Here is a 16759-nt window from a genome sequence, read left to right on the forward strand (position 1 = left end):
CAAAGCAATTGTAGTTCGGTCCATTGCTAATGCCATGTATATCCATTATCCATAAGAGTAAGAAGGTAACCTGCTGTATATAAAATTTGTCCATTTATAGAAAAATTTGCCTGTTTTTGATGGGGGCAAAGAGCTAGAAGACTTTAAAGAATTTGTAAGCCTTTAGATGGTTATAATTCCTATGATAAGACGATTAATAATGCTTTTTTAAATTTAATCTTTTTGGTACATTGGGAAACGTAAATGTATAATATTATTAGAGCTTCAACCTTAAATTTCCAGGTGTAAACATAAAGCTGTTAACCACTTCTATTTTAGATGGTTGTTTTCTTTTTGTTAAAATTAATTAATTCAATGCACTAATAGGTGAAAATATTTTATAAAACAATTATTAGATTAATAATAGAAGATAAGTTGCTAATGCAAGAGGACGTGGTTTCGAGTGTGCTGAAGTGCATTATTCTCCTATTTATGAGTTGAAAAAAGACTAGTCACAATAAACAAATATTATCAAAATCTACAATAAAATTATTATAAAAAATAATCCTTAACTGCTCTGCTTAAATATCTTATCAATCAATTAATGAATATAGGTTAAAATATGATGTTACTTGTATAAAATTTGATTTTTGGTCCCTATATTTTAAAAATTAAGAATTCAATCCTTTTATTGTTTTTTAATTTAAAAACCCTAACCCAATTAATATTGTCATTGATAGTTTCTATAAAATTTGTCAATTTAATATATTTATTTTATATCAATTATATGCCGTGTCCAACCTAATTAAAATTTTAAGTTAATAAAATTTGACAATAAATATTTACAATTTTAATGATTGGCTGATATTTTTCAAGCAAAAAACGTATGACTTAATTATCAACTTTTTAAGCCCCGAGACTAACAGCATATTTTAACTATAAATAAATGAAGAAATAAGTATGAAAACTCCTAGACAAGTCAAATGGGCTTTCCTCATATACCTCCTTCGTAAACATCGGGGAGCGGTTAGGCCTTGCCCTAAACATTGGACCTTTACAAGAAAGTTAATGATCCAAACAATGTAATGGGTCAGATCCGGAGTCTGTTCAACCCGATTATTTCCAAAAGAATGAGGTTCTGTTTCCTTTTTTTTTCTCACCGTCAAATTTATTTTAGTGAAAAAAAAAAGCATAAACGAAAGTTGCTAGATTTTGTTTTCTCCTTTTTCTCTTTCGTGTTAATGGAATACCGGTGTGTCCAGTGCGGGTTTCGGATCAAAACCCTATTCGTTCAATACTCACCGGGAAACATTCGGTTGATGAAATGTGTAAGCTTTCAATTTGTTCCTTATTTGAGAAAATCAGCTTCTTTTGTTTTCATTGACTTATTAACTTTTGCATTTGCATTTGTTTATAGGTGAACTGTAAAGCAGTTGCTGATGAATATATTGAATGTGAGCTCATGGTAAAGACCTTAATTCTTTTTATGAAAGTTTTCTTAAATGCCCCTAATATTTCTTTGTTAATCTACGGGAGTAATTTTTACTAGAATAAAAAGAAATTTGGGTTTATTTTTATTTTTAAATTCGTGTAGATTGTTTTGATTGATTTAATATTGCACAAGCCAAAAGCATACAGACATGTACTTTTCAACGTTCTCAACCATGAAAGAACCCATTTTCAGGTATAATTGAATTGTTTGGTTTTACACTGTTATTCAATTTAGTTTGGCTATTTGTTTAGTTCCTGAAACATTAATTTTGGTCTTTTGTTTAATTATCTGGACATGCTGCCTCTGACATGGAATTGGGTATTTTGAAAATTTTGCAGGGTCTCTTGTGGAAGTCATTAGTTGGTTTTCTTGTACTGGATGCATGTATCCATATGGTAGCAAATTTTACTTAATAGATATAGTTTGATAATACTGTTCAGTAATTTTTAGAATTCTTTATACTAAATGGGGTTCCTTAGCGGTCTAAGACAGAAGTTTGCTTGTCAAAAAACCTGAGGAAGAATGGGGCACATCCATGAGCATTTCTTCAATTTTTTGGATATATCGTAAGGTTTGTTCATCTTATGGAACTGCAAATAAATTTCGGATTCAATATTTCTAATGTTTGGCCCTTTAGATAATTTCTGATGAGTGTCTTTGCTAATGTCAATTGTAGATGTTGATGGATGTATTTCTTGGGAACTATATGTTTCTGTGTTCTTTCCTTTTTGCAATCAGGAGCCTGCTCAAGACATCAGCTCAATTCTCCAGGTACGTATTTGCATTTCTTAGTTGGCTATCTCTGGCATGTGAACTTTGAGAACAGGTTAATCATTTCTGTACTCATTCAAATGGTTATCATGGAGTAACTATTTATTGTATACACCTCTGTTTCATTGCAATTAATGTACCTTTTTGTCTCTAAACTTCATAGGTTCAGAGATCTGTTGCTTGCAGTTCTAATTTCAAGTTACTTCAAGATTCTTCTCACTGCCATGATGGTTTGCTTTCTAATGCCACTTGGCCTACTGACTAGAAAACATCACACTGGCTTCATTTTTTTCCTTGTATCCAAAGATCATCCATCTTACTCTAGCTTTGCATTCTGCAGGTTTGGGAGTTTCCACCTGCAGTGATTTACATCATTGATTTATTTGTTTTATCATCTAATACAGTGGCACTAAAAGGTCAGATAATCAGTACTTTACAGTTTTTCACATGACAAATAGCCAACATTTGTGTTTATATACATTCTTCATAGTTGTGATTGTTGTTTCCAAACTACTGTGTGTCACCTGCATGAGCCTTGAATGTGGTAGAGAACATGTATTTGCTTTCTTTTTAATGTGTTAGCTTTCAGTAATCATGGATAATACGGGCAGATTAATATGCCCCTGGTGGAACATGGAATTTAGACAGTATTTAGTAATTGTCATAACTGACTCAAGCTGAAAGGTGGGGAGTGGGAAGGAATGAGGATATTATGAATGATTGAAGATTCTATTCATGCAAAATATTGCCATTTGTGTTGCTGGATATCATGTTTCTCTTTTGATTTTGGTGGCACTTTGGTGTATGATATCTCAAATGTTTTCTTGAACAAACTCTCTGTTAGAAACTGATGAACTGTTTCCTTGTGAACCAGTGATAACCAAGTCAACTATGAATCGATGTATAGGGGCCTGCTTCATCGCACATGCCATAAAATTTTGTATAACACAAGCATTTGCTTAAGACATTGAGATACCGATATATATATTTTTGAATGTTCACGCGATATTGAAACTAAAAATAGCTTTTGATCTTTCAATCTTCTGTTATGTGTACTCTAAAATATTTGTGAAGGCACTCATAATATACATATATCAATATTCTCCTTCAGACATGGTTCTACTGTACTTATTTTATAGCTTACGTACACTGATACACTAAGGTCTCTTTGACCTCTCTAATTTCCTGTGAATTGTATGTAATACTTCCATTTTATTCAAAGGCTGTTCTATCATAAGAATCAGCCGCTTCAATGTCCTCAACACTGCTTAGCCCTCATGTTCGACTCATGGCCTTTTACTCGATGACTGAATTGGCCATGGATCATTCATTGAGAAGTTGAAGCTCTGATTTTTAGTAATTAAGTTGGGCTGCTTGCATGTGAAGATTTCAGGATAATCTTCAACTTAATCGGTAGTGATGAAAATTGAATTACAAAACTCATCCTGTTCATTGGTGCTAAACTGATGATTTTGAACCTCATCTGGGTTTTTAGGTGGTTCTGGCAGGGGTGATAATTCAGCCATGAATAACCCATTGTGTAAGAACTCATCAAACCCTGATCCTCCCTGAATCATAAACCCCCCCCCCCACAGTTTAGTTATTGCTCCATTCATCGCCACATAATTTTAATTGAAAATTTACTCTCAACGCTTACCATTGAAATGGAATCCACTAGAACATGATTTTCGAAAGCCAAGCTAGAGCCCTCCTCAGCAAAAGAAGTATCATGTTGATTGTTATCTCCATTTGAGTACGATGGATCATTAGCTACCAGACCTGAACTGCTCCCTACTTCATTCATGGTCCAAACACGGTCATTGGGTGTTCTTAGCTTCTGATATGTTAGATCACTAAAGCCTTCCTGGTTCTGAATCATAAAGTAAAAAATGGTTTTAGATGCCTTTTTCATAAGTTCATCACCCACACGAAAAAAGGAAAAGAATGAGTCGAAAATAAAAAGAAAAATGCCCCAATCTTACTTTTGGAATATCAGTATTGGCATTATAAATTTGGAAGTCAGAATATACCTTGGGTTCTTGTTTGTCATGAACAAAGTAAGGTTGGTTGCTGTAGAACTCATCATTCTTAATAAGAAGAGAATCCACAAATTCATCAACAGTCTGTTCATTGTTGACTAACTCAGATTGAATTCCACTATATTCACTGAATGCCACCGGCTCTGTAGAGTTTAACTGCTCCTGAATCATACGCAAATAGGTGGTGAACTTTTGATTTGTCCATTATCATTAATGTGAAGAAAATTTTAAAATTTTAAACCAAGTGTTGTTAGTAGGAATTAGGCATCTTACCTTTGGAACTCCGTTGTTTGTACAGTGGTTTTCTAAGTTGGAAGAAGGCAAATATTGATTTGATTGCTCTTCTTCTCCGATCGAAACATTTATCTTCCCATATTTTTTCTTCAGTTTACAAAGAATTAAACTTTTCTACACAAAAATTAAATGAAAAATAAAATCTATCATACTAACAGAAAACAGAGATATAAAGGGTTAAAAAAAGAAGAAAAAAGGTGATCCCATCGATGCATGGTGGCAGCTAGAATACAATAGAATATGTACATAGAACATACTTGGTTTGGAAGATTAAGAGTGAGTTCAAACTCATGCATGACCCACAGGGTCTTATTTGCTTTTTTGTTTTTAACACAAACACGACCTTTGTAGAACACCAAGGCCTGTCTGGTTCCAGTTATCTTCTTTCCATCGCATGTTGTCACTATTGTACGAGATTTCCCTGTTGGATTCCAATAACCTTGCTTCGTCACCCTGTTTTTTCGTTTACTATTGCGGTACTTGTATCTTGGTGAGCAGAAGAAATACCAGACGTTGTCACCTGACACTAACTCCGACCGCCCTGCAACCCACGATCAAAGGAAACGAAATATATATATATTCCAAAAAGAAACAAAAACCCTTTCCAGGACATGCAAAAAGTGGGTTTACCAGGCAATTCCGCAGGTTCGAATTTGCAGATGTCATTGAGCTGAGTAATGACTGGAACGAGTGAATCACCGAGTTGGATAAAAGAATCACGATCGAGTTGTAGTTTTTCCCATAGAAGCTCGATGGCTTCAGCATCTGTTGGGTGGAACCTGAATCCCTTGACGTAGTTCATTTCTTCCAAAGTAGCTAGTTACGTACAATATAATCCTCCCCCAGTACTTAAAATATTATACTACTGGCAAGCGGTCTTTGTGATAGCACCGGTAAGTGTGCTCAAATTAAAATCAAACTAATTGCAAATGACAATGCCTAAAATGTCCTAACTCACTGTTTATATGTGCAATGTTTTGCTTTAATATAAAATTTATATCTAAATTATCATACGATAAACTTGAAGCAAGAAAACAACAAAACATAATTTAATTTTTGATAGTGATCAATAAATAATGGAAAAGTAAGTGATGAGGGAGGGAAGAAAATACAGTGTGGAGGATTCAAAACTAAATGGAGTAACCAATCATCTGAAACACTTTGTATCTAAGTTTGGAAAAAAAAGGAGCACTGGAAGAGTGAATTGCAAGTTTGGCTTGTGGAAAAGGCGCAACATCTGACCCCACTAAACCGCGTTTGATCATCAGAGGGGTTTGCTTTTTTCTCATCTAGTCTGTATAAGATTGGGGTTCAATTGTGTGCAAGAGGGATGATGGTGAAATGGAATATGGTCCATCCTCCCATTTTCACTCTTTTTTATGGCTTCACTTTCTGGCCTTTATTTCTCCAAGTTTGTTATGCTCCCCACTAACTATATATGATCGATGCCTTTATTCCACCAATTTAAAATAAGTAATTATTATCTTATGTTAAACCATTAATTTGGATCCTCAGCTTTGGGATTTGGGGTCTTCAATGTTCCATGGCAAGCTTCTTGTTCCTTGATGACCATGCAGCCTCTTCATGAGTTATATTTATTGTTCATTAATGTATATATTAACTTGATATGATTGAAACTATTTTTTTATATAATCTTGATAGCCTTTAGTAATTATTTTGGTGATTTTGAAATCTATTTTTTTACTATAATTTTAAACTTTTACAATTTAATTTCAACTCAGTTAAAAATTTTATTTAAAATTTTAATCAAATATTAACATAATATTTTTTTTTGCCTTTTGTTATTTTATATAAGAGAGATAAATTTTAAAACCATACATAAACTTTCGTTCAATGTGCAATATATACATGGATTTTAATTTTTTGCAATTTTATACATTGCCAACTAACATCATTCTTGATATAACACAATTTTTTGTTTACATATTACATACCAAATAATTATACTTTTCAATATAAAAATAAATTACGCATTTACTTCTTTAAACGTACACAATTAAAACAAAATCAAAGTTTCATTATGTATACATTTGAATCAAAACCAAATTTTAATGTGTATAATTGCACAAAACTAAAATTCATATATCAAATCACATATTAGATACATAATTCCGATATTTATCTTTAATTAAAAAACTAACAACTACTAAAAACTAATTATGTATACATGCCACTAAATATACTCTTTAATTGGAAAATTGCATATACAATTATTGCATTTAATTTTTTAATTTCAATATGATAATATATTAAATTTCCTATTTGGGTTATATTTATGTTTTAGAAATTATTAAATCAATTTAGGTTAATTTAAAGTATATTGATTCTTTCCATATTTGAATAATATTCCAATTATTGTCTTATACAATATCTTTGATTTTTTTTTATCTAAACTCTTATACGTACAGTATCATATTCTTAGGGCAAACATATCTTTAATTTAATTCCTTAATTTTTGTGATAAAAGCTTACTAGAGTCCTCAATAAATAAATTCGTAGAAACTTTTTGATTTTTCAATTATTTAATAAACTACTTATAATACTCTTAAAATTTTTGGTAAATATCTTTATTATTTTAATATTATTAAATTTTATTAATGTATATCAAAGCTATTCATATGTCAAGCGATTTTTTTGTCTGAGTGGCCTGAATTTAGATTTAAGTTATTTAATTTCAAAGTCCATCTCACTCAACCAATTTTACTGTTTAAAAATAATTTTATATTAATTTACATATCTAATTAACTTTAATTTTTTATTTGTAAACAGTAAAGATAAGTCATTCGGATTAGCTGGACAGAGTCAAGCTTCGACTTGAGCTAAATATATTTTTGAAACTAAACCTCAACCTACCATAAGCACCTCGAGTGCCATCAGCAGCTACGTCATATACACTCATAAATTACTTCAAATTACATTTATCAAGGACAGCATAGAAACCTAAGATTACAAATATCCAAATTCACACAAGCTAATCATATACAGCCATAAATTACAAACTAGTCCAAATCCAAATAACAGCCATATTTTATCTGAAACCCTTCCTTTTGTTCCTTGTAAACCAAGCCTTCTTGAGACTACGTGTCGAAGCCAAATCCTTCATAACAATAATCAGTACGTGACCTTTTCCTAGGTAGATTTAGGGCATCAGGTTCAAAAGACAAATTACAGCCACCAGTTATAGGTGTTGGATTTTGCCCTTCAATGCTGCTACTACATTGATTGTCAAAAGCATTGGGTATTCCTTCATCTAAATTCCAATCATCAATCATTTGCTCAATCCTGTTTCCTTGGGCCTGAATCACACAACAAATTGAACATTTTTTTTCCAAATGTTTATATCATTGTCTATGAACAACTGGAAAAAAGAAAAAAGAATTCTTGCAGAGCAACTTACTTCTGGAAGTGCTTCTAAACCTGCAAAGACCTCTTCATCCGTTGATGGTCTAGCAGAAGTTGATAAATCCTGTATCATAGAGAAAAACAATCATTTATTTTTACACAAATGCCTTTGATTACCAAATGAATATTACCATTTTAACTGAATCTTCAGCTGCATCATTTTCGGAATTAGATGGCATGTTACATCCATCATCGTCCATGATTAACTTATGTTGATTGCTTCTTTCATCACCAGGCCCTAACTCCCCTAAGTTGCTGATGTCTTGTTCATTAGTGCCTGATTGATCTTGAAGTACCTCTTGCCCCATTGGTATCTCAGTAAGTAAGTGATGCTACATCATACAAAAGTAAGAAAAAAAGAAGAATTAAATGTCAAAATTCATTCACCAACATGAATGAACACCTCTCCCCTAAAAAACTTACATTTGCAATTGCATTTTCCGCACCATGGGTTCCGAAATCGCCAGAGCCATCGTGCTTAGGAAAATCACCACCAACATATGAATTCCACAACTCTATATATTGATGTTCTAGCTCCTCGTGATCATTAAGAGCTTCCAGCTGTGTTAACATCTCATTAGGGTTTGAGTTGGCCTGTGTCATTTACAGACAAATAATAATAAATTCAGGTGCATATACATGTTCATCATCAACATCTTAGACTTTGGGAAACAGAGAAATTATAATGATAAGCATCATGAAATTACCGTAAGGCATCTAGCAGCTTCCGCCTGATTTGCATTATTTGCAATATAATTTCCCAAGTTAGGAGGCAAATAGTGACTTGATTGACCTTCATCAATGCACGAAACCTCAGCCTTCCCGAACTTCCTCTTCAATTTACAGAGAACAAAAGTTGTCTGCACAAATCAAAGAACAAAATAACCCAAGTACTATTATTATGTCATCAAACTTGATTAGAAAAAAAAACTTGTTGATGTTAACGTTCTATCAGAATAAGTTGTAGGAAGAGTGATTAAGCAGCATATGTACCTGGTTAGGAAGAGTAGCAGTGAGCTCATATTCATGCATGATCCAACCGGTCTTCATTTTGGTATTGTCACTAACGTGTCCCTTGTAAAAAACCAACGTCCTTTTCTTGCCGATCTCGATATCCTGGTCCATAGCCATTATCCTACGAGGTTTGCCCGTCGGTTTCCAGTAACCTTCGTTGGTTGTCCTGTTGATCCTTGAACTGTTCTGGTACTTGAAACTTGGCCGGTAAAAGAAATACCAAACGTGATCGCCAGAGGGTACATTCGAATGTCCTACAAATTATGGAATTTTACAAAAAAAAGAAAAAGAAAAAAGAAGGGGGTATCTGAAATTAGACCAAAATGGTGGAATATAAGTAAAATACCAGGTAATTGCCAAGGCTCTAATCCACAAATATCTTCCAATTCAGCGATAGCTTGGACCAGAGAATCACGGCCGAGATTTTTGTTTAGTAGATAGTAATGGAGGAGCTCGAAATCTGTTGGGTGGAACCTGTAGCCCGTTATGGTGAGAATTTTTTTCCAGAGATAGTAACCAACCGCAACCCAGAAGAGGTAATAGCAATAGTAACTGCTAAATCGTTCTTCATTAGGAATCCGGTGAATGATATGGTAACCCTTTTTGTTCCTCATTACAGAAAGTAAGAACATTGAAACAAGACAAAAGAGAGCAAGAGTAGTGGTCAGAGAAGTGAGGATGATAACGTGAGTTGCAAGAGCAGAGAGTGGAGTATTTTATATGGAAGCTCCTCAGAAACAACAAAAGTTAAGTTGTGACTTGTGGCACAAGGTTCTAAAAGTGAATGGGACCCACCCTCCTTCCGGAGAAACCGTGTTTTCACTTCAGTTTTTCCAATTCCAGGCTTAGATCCTTGCTCCTACGTGGACTGGTAAGTCAGCAACGCTAAATAAACGAAGAGGAAGGATCGAGAATATTGACTTGCTTTGTAAAAATAAAGGAAGTACTACTTGTATTTTATTTTTTTTCCCAATAAAAATTTAATGTTAGTGAAGTTGCTGAGTTAGTGCTAGAGTCGACCCCACAATCACACATCTTTCTTTTTCCGTACCATCTATAATCCTAGAATTATTCAATCCATCATCCAATCACTTTCCTTGCCTTTGCTTTGTCTTCATGGTCCTTACTCCTTTTTGTTCCCCTATTATCCTCCAATGAATATAAAATAATAGTTTTAGACATTCTAGAATCTTCCATGCCACGCTGTTTGGGTTCTTTTCATTGGCATGTCATGCATACCATGCAACCAGCAGTGGCCCATTCTTCAAATTTCTATCTTGTTTGGGACAAAAACTTGCCCATTTGTAGCTGCACCATACGAGATCAATTTCAGTTTCCTCTTCCTTTAGATGCACAAAGCACAATGACTGCAGATTAAAAAGCTCCAAATAATTTCTTTTATCAATCATCATAAAGTGCAGACTGCAGGTTGATGATGGAAAAGATATTTAAATAATTTTTCTTAATCTTTGTCACGAAGGGGTGGTGGCGCAGTTGGCTAGCGCGTAGGTCTCATAGCTTATTGGGTTATCCTGAGGTCGAGAGTTCGAGCCTCTCTCACCCCAATAATTTTTCAAATCCATTTGAATTGAGCATAAAGCAATAATATTTAAGGATTGCATTTAGCAATGCTGAAAAAAAGCTTTTTTGATTTCTGTGCTATACAAGTAATTTGAGCTGAAAGGAAATGCGTGACTTCTTAAAAATATTTTTACTCAGATTTCAAATCCATTTGAAATTAAGCATAAAGCAATAATATTTAAGGATGCATTTAGCAATGCTTAAAAAAAGCTTTTTTGGTTTCAAAAAAAAACATTTGGAAGACAAATTGTGCTATACAAGCAATTTTGGCTGAAAGGAGTGACTTTTCAAAAATATTTTTACTCAGAAATTAAAATTTTTAGCTTTTATTTTAAAAGCATTATTATTTTTTCATCCCCTATTTTTCTTCTCCCAATTTTTATTCCTTTTAAATTGCAAATGCTAATGTAAAATTTGTTAGGTTTATGTTTTCTATTATGTAAATATCTAATATGGGTTATATATTCAAATTACATTTTAAAATAAAATTATTAATTAAAAAAGTATTTATTAAAATAATACAAATGTGTTAATATCTAACTACAAATATTTAATGGTTATATTTAAATATTTAAAATATAGTTTATATATTTTAATTAAAATTTATAAATAATTAATATTAATTGCTTAAAAAAATTATTTTATATTTTATATATTAAAATATTAACAACAAGTTATAATAAATTATATTTTACATTATTGTTAAAATAACATAATATTAACTAATTTGAACATTATTTAAATGCATATTTGTTACTTTATAATACCGTATCTGAAATAAACATTTTATTTCTCAAAAATATTTTTTGACAGCAATACTAAACACTTAAATCTTAAGCCAGACTTTTAAAAAGTATTTCTCAAAAATATTTTTCCACAACACTTTTTAAAAGCAATGCTAAATTAACCATAAATCTGTTCAATGTTCACTTGGCTGCCAAGAATTGTAAAATGCCACCAAACTAATCCCAGAGGAAAGTTGATTCACTATATTTAAATTTGTAATTGTAAAGGTTATATTTTTAATAATATTTAAAGTATTTAAAAATAATTAATATTAATAGTTGAGAAATATTTAAATTTTATATTCTATATTTTATATATTAAAATATTAATAATTGATTACAATAAATTATTTTTTGTATTTTCACAAAAAAAATTCACTAAAATCTTAAATCAAAATTTTTCAAAACAAAAAACTTTCTCATGAAAATCTAACCCTGAAATTTCATTGATGTTCCACCTTCCTCTTTCCCATTAATAAATGAACAATACTTAATGAATTAACTATTATTATTAAGAAAAATTATTAGGTTATATATTCTAATTGCAAAGGTGAGGAGGGCATAGCTACTATTAATGAACATATATAAAATGGACTGGCCTAAAGTCAAAAATGTTCCATTTACTTCATATATCCTGGAAATTTGAGGTGACAATTATGAGCTTAGCTTAGCTTAGCCTAGCCTCGCCTCAGACTCAAATATCCAAAGTTTTTGAGACCCTTCCCCCCCATTTTGATTTCATTCATTGATTCATACAACTGTCAGCTACAACCCGACCCAGCCTGATTAAAATTTATGCCAGGCCTATTCGTGCTTTGATTTTTTTCATCAAATAGCTTAGCCTCATCTGCTTGAACACTGCAAACTTGTTGTATAAACAAAAACAAAAGCTGATTTCTCTTTTCTGCTATCAACAACCAGTCTACGGGCTCCGACGTGGACACCGCAATCTCACCGGTGAGAACACAGCGGTTAGCCGGGCATGATCAGAAAGAGAGTAGTTTTCCGGCCATATCCCCTTCTCTACTTCACGGGGGAAAAGAGCTGCATTCTTTACTGTAAAACCGACAGTCTCTTCCTCATTACCTTCATTTGAGTCATCCGAGCTGCAATCTTCGTCCATATGATCTGACCACGTTGAGTTCCAGATTCTCTGTAGTAATGTCAACCAATTATTAAATGCTTTATTCTATGAAAAGAGCACATAAAGATTTACAGCATAATAACCCATGACGATACGTTTGTTTTCTTGCTGATACGTTTCCAGATGTTGGTCTATTAGTTACAAGATAAAAGTTGCTTAAATACTACATTGACATAAAGCTAATTTTGAGGTTGAAATTAAATAATGTTGCCAAAACCTATTACAATGACAAAATAGTAAATGTTTTCTCATATTATCATAAATGTCTCACAAGGTTTCTCATATGACCAAAGTTTCACTCATATTACCACTTAATCACCTTAATTTTAAAAAAAAATGTTGCATCAAGTGACTTATAGGCCATAGCTCAACTACTAGGAAAAAGGACTGAACCTAATAAAGGCACAAATTAGCGGTGAGCTGCAAACCTTAAATTCTTCATAGTCTAGAACACCATTTCCATCAAAGTCTGCTTGGACCCAAAGATCTTTCGTGTCTTGGAAACTTAGTCCATAAGAAAGACCGGTTAAATTTACCTGTAGATGGTTCAGAAAGGGTGAGAATTTTACCACTACCATTATACTAATTATATAAAGAAAGTGAATGGAAAGTACCTGTCTAAGAGCATCACAGAATGCCGAATAAGTTATATGGTCGACACTGTTGTCAGCCCTTAGAAAGGCAAATGCATCATTTTCAGCCAAAGAAGCCTTTTGAAGTTGAAACTGGAACCAAGAAAATGGAAACTAAATTTTAGACGTGGAAGTATGTATGATAAATGGTGATCTTCATTACCAAAAGAAAAGGTAAAACAGGTATTTTCCATCACATGCCTAATCATAAGATACTCTAGTGTTGTGTAAGAATCACAAAGATCAGTAGTGAAGTCAGATTCCAGAATGTCACTTGGCACTTTTGTCAACAAGTGAAGCAATGTCACAGAGTTGACTAGTTATAATGCATAAGGTTATCAGAAATCCAGCCAAGCACCACATATGGCCTGCGATGTAAATATCCAATGACTGCTCTATCTATAGAGAGCACGAGTAGAAACTTGAATATTGACATAATAACTAAATAGGCTAAAATGTGAGCTAGAAAGACGGGATTTGAAACAATATGAAAGAAATGTTGAACTAACCTTTATTATGCCAAAAGCTGCTTCAGCCCAACTTATCTTCAATGGTTTTCGTGACTTATTAGGATTACGAAGCCATATAAAATCGACACCACATATGTTTCCTCTATGATTCCGATGACTAATCCACTGTGGGATATATGAGTAGAGCCAACATATTTAATCAGTAAGCATTGCAGATTCCAACCAAATAGTATTTTGTTGATGAAGAGATGCTAAAATCTGAAATCGAATACCACTAACCTTGTCAGCATCTGCCTCACTGTCTGAACATTCATGAGCAATATCATAAGATGATACAAATCCCTGGGACCTAAGGAACTTGTAGACATGCCCACGCTTGCTTCCATTCCAGTCACTGAAAAATAAATAACATTACGGAAACAAAATAAATTGAGATCCCCCCCCTCCCCCAATGATAAAGCTTACCCGCAGAGTATGACAGGCATCTGGGTGAGTTTGTTTTCTTGTTGATACGTTTCCAGATATAGTAGTATTTGATAAACCTAAGAGAAGAATACCAAAACTAGAGATTAAGTGCGGTCTGTTACCTGAGAAACAAGCCAAAAAAGAAACTGGAGTTGTATATGGACATGCACCCAAAGAAGGGATATCTACCTGGTGCAGTCTTGCAATGGATAAACTGGAATCATGAGGAAATAATAGGTGGGTGTTCACAATAAGGATTTCTTGTTCAACACAGTTATTCTGATTTATTGAAAAAGGGACAACTGATTTAACATGCAACAACTGAGCAACTCGGTCTCCACAGTCATTGAAGAGCAATTCTCTATAATTTAAAACCTTGAAGTAGTCCTGGTGTATAGCAGTCAATAAACCTGGGAAGTAACATCAATGTAAGTTCTCAAGCCTACAATTAATAAGTACTTAAACAAATATTTAGCATAGCAACAAAAAATATGAAAACCGAAGTAAATGAATTAATCTTTGCAGGATGGCCTACACACATTATAAGGACCTGCTAACAATAAACAGCCTATAATATATGACCATCCTCTTCCCCTGTCACTGGCAGCTGAAAAGATAGAGCAAAAGCTAAAATATGTGAATTATAAAAGAACCAATTCAGCTCCCAAAAGGTGAGAAAATGGTCATTCTTCTATTTTCCCTGTCCTATAGAAGCCAAGTGAAATGGAGTAAGTATATACTGAAAGTGGACGAGTTAGACATGAATTGCCAAACTAAAGAGCCCCAGCTGCATGGAACTACATCTTATATTGCAAAATTTTGTGTCAAACTCTCAAATTGTCTAATAATTTCAGTTTGATTCAAGCTTCATCAGCTCCTACTCGGAAAAGCAAATAAGAACAACCCTATCTACCCAATTTATAAATAAAATCTTAAAATTTGCTTCCAGTATGAGAATAAATCAGTCAAAGAGCCCATACCATCTCCTCGGTTGTTGGTCCTTGCAAGCTTGAAGGTCTTATAGCCTGCAGCACTAAGCCTCTCTTCAAACATATGCACCAATTCTTCGTTTCCAACCCAAAATTCCTATTATTGAACGAAACAAAAAGGCATTAAAAACGGCTTATGTCACCAGAGTTGAAAAAGGGCTGTTAATGGAAGGAAGGGAGTCATTTCTTCAACAAATCATTTTCAGAAAGTCAAAGGGACGAGAAAGAGCATAAAAGACACGGGAACATGAAACCCACCTGGAGACATATAATTGAAGAACTTTCATAAAGCAACCAATCTACAATCCTCTCGTTTCTAGCTAACCAAAATGCTCTAAAATCACTCTCTCGTACGCTCTGATTCTGTTTCATCATCACCCAAAATGAGATTAGCAAATTTTACCAATGAAAAGACGCATACAAAAGGGACGAAAACAAAGAAGAAGAAGAAATCACCTGCTGGTCCAATCGCTTGTAGATAGGAGCCAGAATGTTGAATGTGGTACATGAAACGCAAGGCTCCTCCACTGGTGAAGAAATTTTACCAGACTTAGTCCTCAAAATCGTTCCTTTAAAAGGAAGAATAGACTCATTTTCACTTGAATCCACATTAGCAAATTCAGGGTCATTATAAAATCCTGCCAACACCTTCCCAAACAAAGCACCATTACAAGAGAGTAAATTGAAAGAAAAACAAAACCCAGAGTCCCAAACAAGACAAATATTCCAAATTTCCACATACCATTTCAGAATTCTTGCCACTTTCACAATTTTTCTTCTGGTCCTTTGACGTAAACAATGAGAGAGAGAGAGGATAAAAGGGAGGAAACGAAAGCCCAATTTTATGAAGAGGGTGCTTTCAAATTTTAGATTCTGGCGTTTGGGTTGCGGACAGAGTTTGAATCTAGGGTGAAGTATGCGTTGGTTCAAATGTTCCAGGATCCAAGTTGTTTATATAGAAAAAGAAATTTAAAAACAAATTGATGGAGAAATGATTGATCGAATTCAGGGAGAGGGAGGCAGCAGTGGAATTTTTTTTTTCTTATTTCGTTCATGAAAAACAAAGAATTGATTCCATTGTTTAGTGATTTTCTCTTAGGTATACATGAACAGCTGGCTAAGCCACGGCTGCGAGTCCCTCTCCCTCATGCGTATCTTTTTCGTGGAGGGGTATTTTAAGTTTTAACGTCCTTTTTTGTATCTTTATCTTTTAACTGTAAAAACTAACAAGAACATACATTCCTTTTTTCATCTAGGGTGATTAATTTTACTGTTTAAAGTGGGACTTTATTTTATTTTCCTTTTCACTTTTATTTATTAATTATTTTTATCAACTTTTTAAGGAAAGGGTAAAGACAATTTTTTTTTCATATATATAGTTTTGGAGTGCTAATTTTATCTGAAGGAAAAGAAAAGAAAAAGATATAATTTAGTAAATGAATGTCATTTTTTTTTATTTTTAATTTATATAGAATATTAAGGAGTTCAAAATAAAAATAATACATCATTTTAATAATAGAGTCAACTATATAAAAAGGATAATTGCTTGTGTTATAATATACTTTGTGGATCTTGACTTTTTTCTTTTAAATACACATTACAACAATTGCTTCTTCTTCTTCATTTTTTCTTTTTAAATTTGCAAACTCAATGTTAAAAGTATTTAGAATGCACCTTAAAA

At 33.1% G+C, this 16759-nt stretch overlaps 4 protein-coding genes and 1 non-coding gene across 8 annotated transcripts; 2 read left to right on the top strand and 3 right to left on the bottom strand.

Annotated features, from left to right (window-relative positions):
* Positions 1-988: 988 nt before the first annotated feature.
* LOC107912270 (protein ARV 2) lies at positions 989-3352 on the top strand. Of its 2 annotated transcripts, XM_016840359.2 has the most exons (9): positions 996-1307; positions 1397-1444; positions 1574-1663; positions 1810-1855; positions 1960-2042; positions 2148-2242; positions 2406-2472; positions 2583-2658; positions 3117-3352. In XM_016840359.2, exons 1-9 carry the CDS (start codon positions 1065-1067, stop codon positions 3203-3205), a joined length of 837 nt encoding a protein of 278 aa, XP_016695848.2. In that variant the 5' UTR covers positions 996-1064; the 3' UTR covers positions 3206-3352. The 2 variants fall into 2 exon arrangements, with proteins under 2 accessions (XP_016695849.2, XP_016695848.2); XM_016840360.2 differs by lacking the exon at positions 1574-1663 and having other exon boundaries at positions 989-1307.
* Positions 3353-3434: 82 nt separating this feature from the next.
* LOC107912269 (NAC domain-containing protein 6) lies at positions 3435-5848 on the bottom strand. 2 transcript variants are annotated; one of them, XM_016840358.2, is made up of 6 exons: positions 5206-5848; positions 4833-5116; positions 4555-4689; positions 4273-4437; positions 3900-4112; positions 3435-3810 (listed from the first exon to the last, which is right to left on the bottom strand). In XM_016840358.2, exons 1-6 carry the CDS (start codon positions 5375-5377, stop codon positions 3649-3651), a joined length of 1131 nt encoding a protein of 376 aa, XP_016695847.1. In that variant the 5' UTR covers positions 5378-5848; the 3' UTR covers positions 3435-3648. The 2 variants fall into 2 exon arrangements, with proteins under 2 accessions (XP_016695847.1, XP_016695846.1); XM_016840357.2 differs by having other exon boundaries at positions 4273-4443; positions 5206-5835.
* A 1464-nt stretch (positions 5849-7312) lies between these two features.
* LOC107912268 (NAC domain-containing protein 86-like) lies at positions 7313-9774 on the bottom strand. Its single transcript, NM_001327066.2, has 7 exons — positions 9359-9774; positions 8992-9266; positions 8706-8858; positions 8422-8592; positions 8130-8330; positions 7994-8062; positions 7313-7892 (listed from the first exon to the last, which is right to left on the bottom strand). Exons 1-7 carry the CDS (start codon positions 9624-9626, stop codon positions 7674-7676), a joined length of 1356 nt encoding a protein of 451 aa, NP_001313995.2. The 5' UTR covers positions 9627-9774; the 3' UTR covers positions 7313-7673.
* Positions 9775-10491: 717 nt separating this feature from the next.
* TRNAM-CAU (transfer RNA methionine (anticodon CAU)) lies at positions 10492-10577 on the top strand. The gene is given in 2 exon segments: positions 10492-10529; positions 10542-10577. It is a non-coding gene; the product is annotated as a tRNA-Met (tRNA).
* A 1401-nt stretch (positions 10578-11978) lies between these two features.
* LOC107912263 (uncharacterized calcium-binding protein At1g02270) lies at positions 11979-16365 on the bottom strand. Of its 2 annotated transcripts, none has more exons than XM_016840350.2 (11): positions 15821-16365; positions 15535-15726; positions 15337-15441; positions 15070-15175; positions 14279-14499; positions 14090-14166; positions 13904-14018; positions 13664-13789; positions 13137-13247; positions 12951-13058; positions 11979-12531 (listed from the first exon to the last, which is right to left on the bottom strand). In XM_016840350.2, the coding sequence occupies exons 1-11, from the start codon at positions 15821-15823 to the stop codon at positions 12301-12303; spliced, it is 1395 nt and encodes a 464-aa protein (XP_016695839.1). In that variant the 5' UTR covers positions 15824-16365; the 3' UTR covers positions 11979-12300. The 2 variants fall into 2 exon arrangements, with proteins under 2 accessions (XP_016695839.1, XP_040961911.1); XM_041105977.1 differs by having other exon boundaries at positions 15535-15716; positions 15821-16358.
* Between the last annotated feature and the right edge of the window lie 394 nt (positions 16366-16759).

This window comes from Gossypium hirsutum, chromosome D11, assembly GCF_007990345.1.
Source record: "Gossypium hirsutum isolate 1008001.06 chromosome D11, Gossypium_hirsutum_v2.1, whole genome shotgun sequence".
In the NCBI taxonomy this organism is placed as follows: domain Eukaryota; kingdom Viridiplantae; phylum Streptophyta; class Magnoliopsida; order Malvales; family Malvaceae; genus Gossypium; species Gossypium hirsutum.

Bases quoted from the DNA above. Each gene is read 5' to 3' on its own strand.
- LOC107912270 (XM_016840359.2), top strand. From the start codon at position 1,065: ATGGGTCAGATCCGGAGTCTGTTCAACCCGATTATTTCCAAAAGAATG. The intron at 1,445-1,573 runs GTAAAGACCTTA...AAATTCGTGTAG, and splicing joins ATATTGAATGTGAGCTCATG to ATTGTTTTGATTGATTTAAT. The intron at 1,856-1,959 runs GTATCCATATGG...TAGCGGTCTAAG, and splicing joins TTTTCTTGTACTGGATGCAT to ACAGAAGTTTGCTTGTCAAA.
- LOC107912269 (XM_016840357.2), bottom strand. From the start codon at position 5,377: ATGAACTACGTCAAGGGATTCAGGTTCCACCCAACAGATGCTGAAGCC. The intron at 5,117-5,205 runs GTAAACCCACTT...CGTGGGTTGCAG, and splicing joins CGAACCTGCGGAATTGCCTG to GGCGGTCGGAGTTAGTGTCA. The intron at 3,811-3,899 runs GTAAGCGTTGAG...TTTATGATTCAG, and splicing joins TAGTGGATTCCATTTCAATG to GGAGGATCAGGGTTTGATGA.
- LOC107912268 (NM_001327066.2), bottom strand. From the start codon at position 9,626: ATGAGGAACAAAAAGGGTTACCATATCATTCACCGGATTCCTAATGAA. The intron at 9,267-9,358 runs GTATTTTACTTA...CATAATTTGTAG, and splicing joins AGAGCCTTGGCAATTACCTG to GACATTCGAATGTACCCTCT. The intron at 8,593-8,705 runs GTAATTTCATGA...TAAATGACACAG, and splicing joins AAGCTGCTAGATGCCTTACG to GCCAACTCAAACCCTAATGA.
- LOC107912263 (XM_016840350.2), bottom strand. The intron at 13,790-13,903 runs GTTAGTGGTATT...TATATCCCACAG, and splicing joins GTGAGGCAGATGCTGACAAG to TGGATTAGTCATCGGAATCA. The intron at 13,059-13,136 runs GTACTTTCCATT...AACCATCTACAG, and splicing joins TCTGTGATGCTCTTAGACAG to GTAAATTTAACCGGTCTTTC.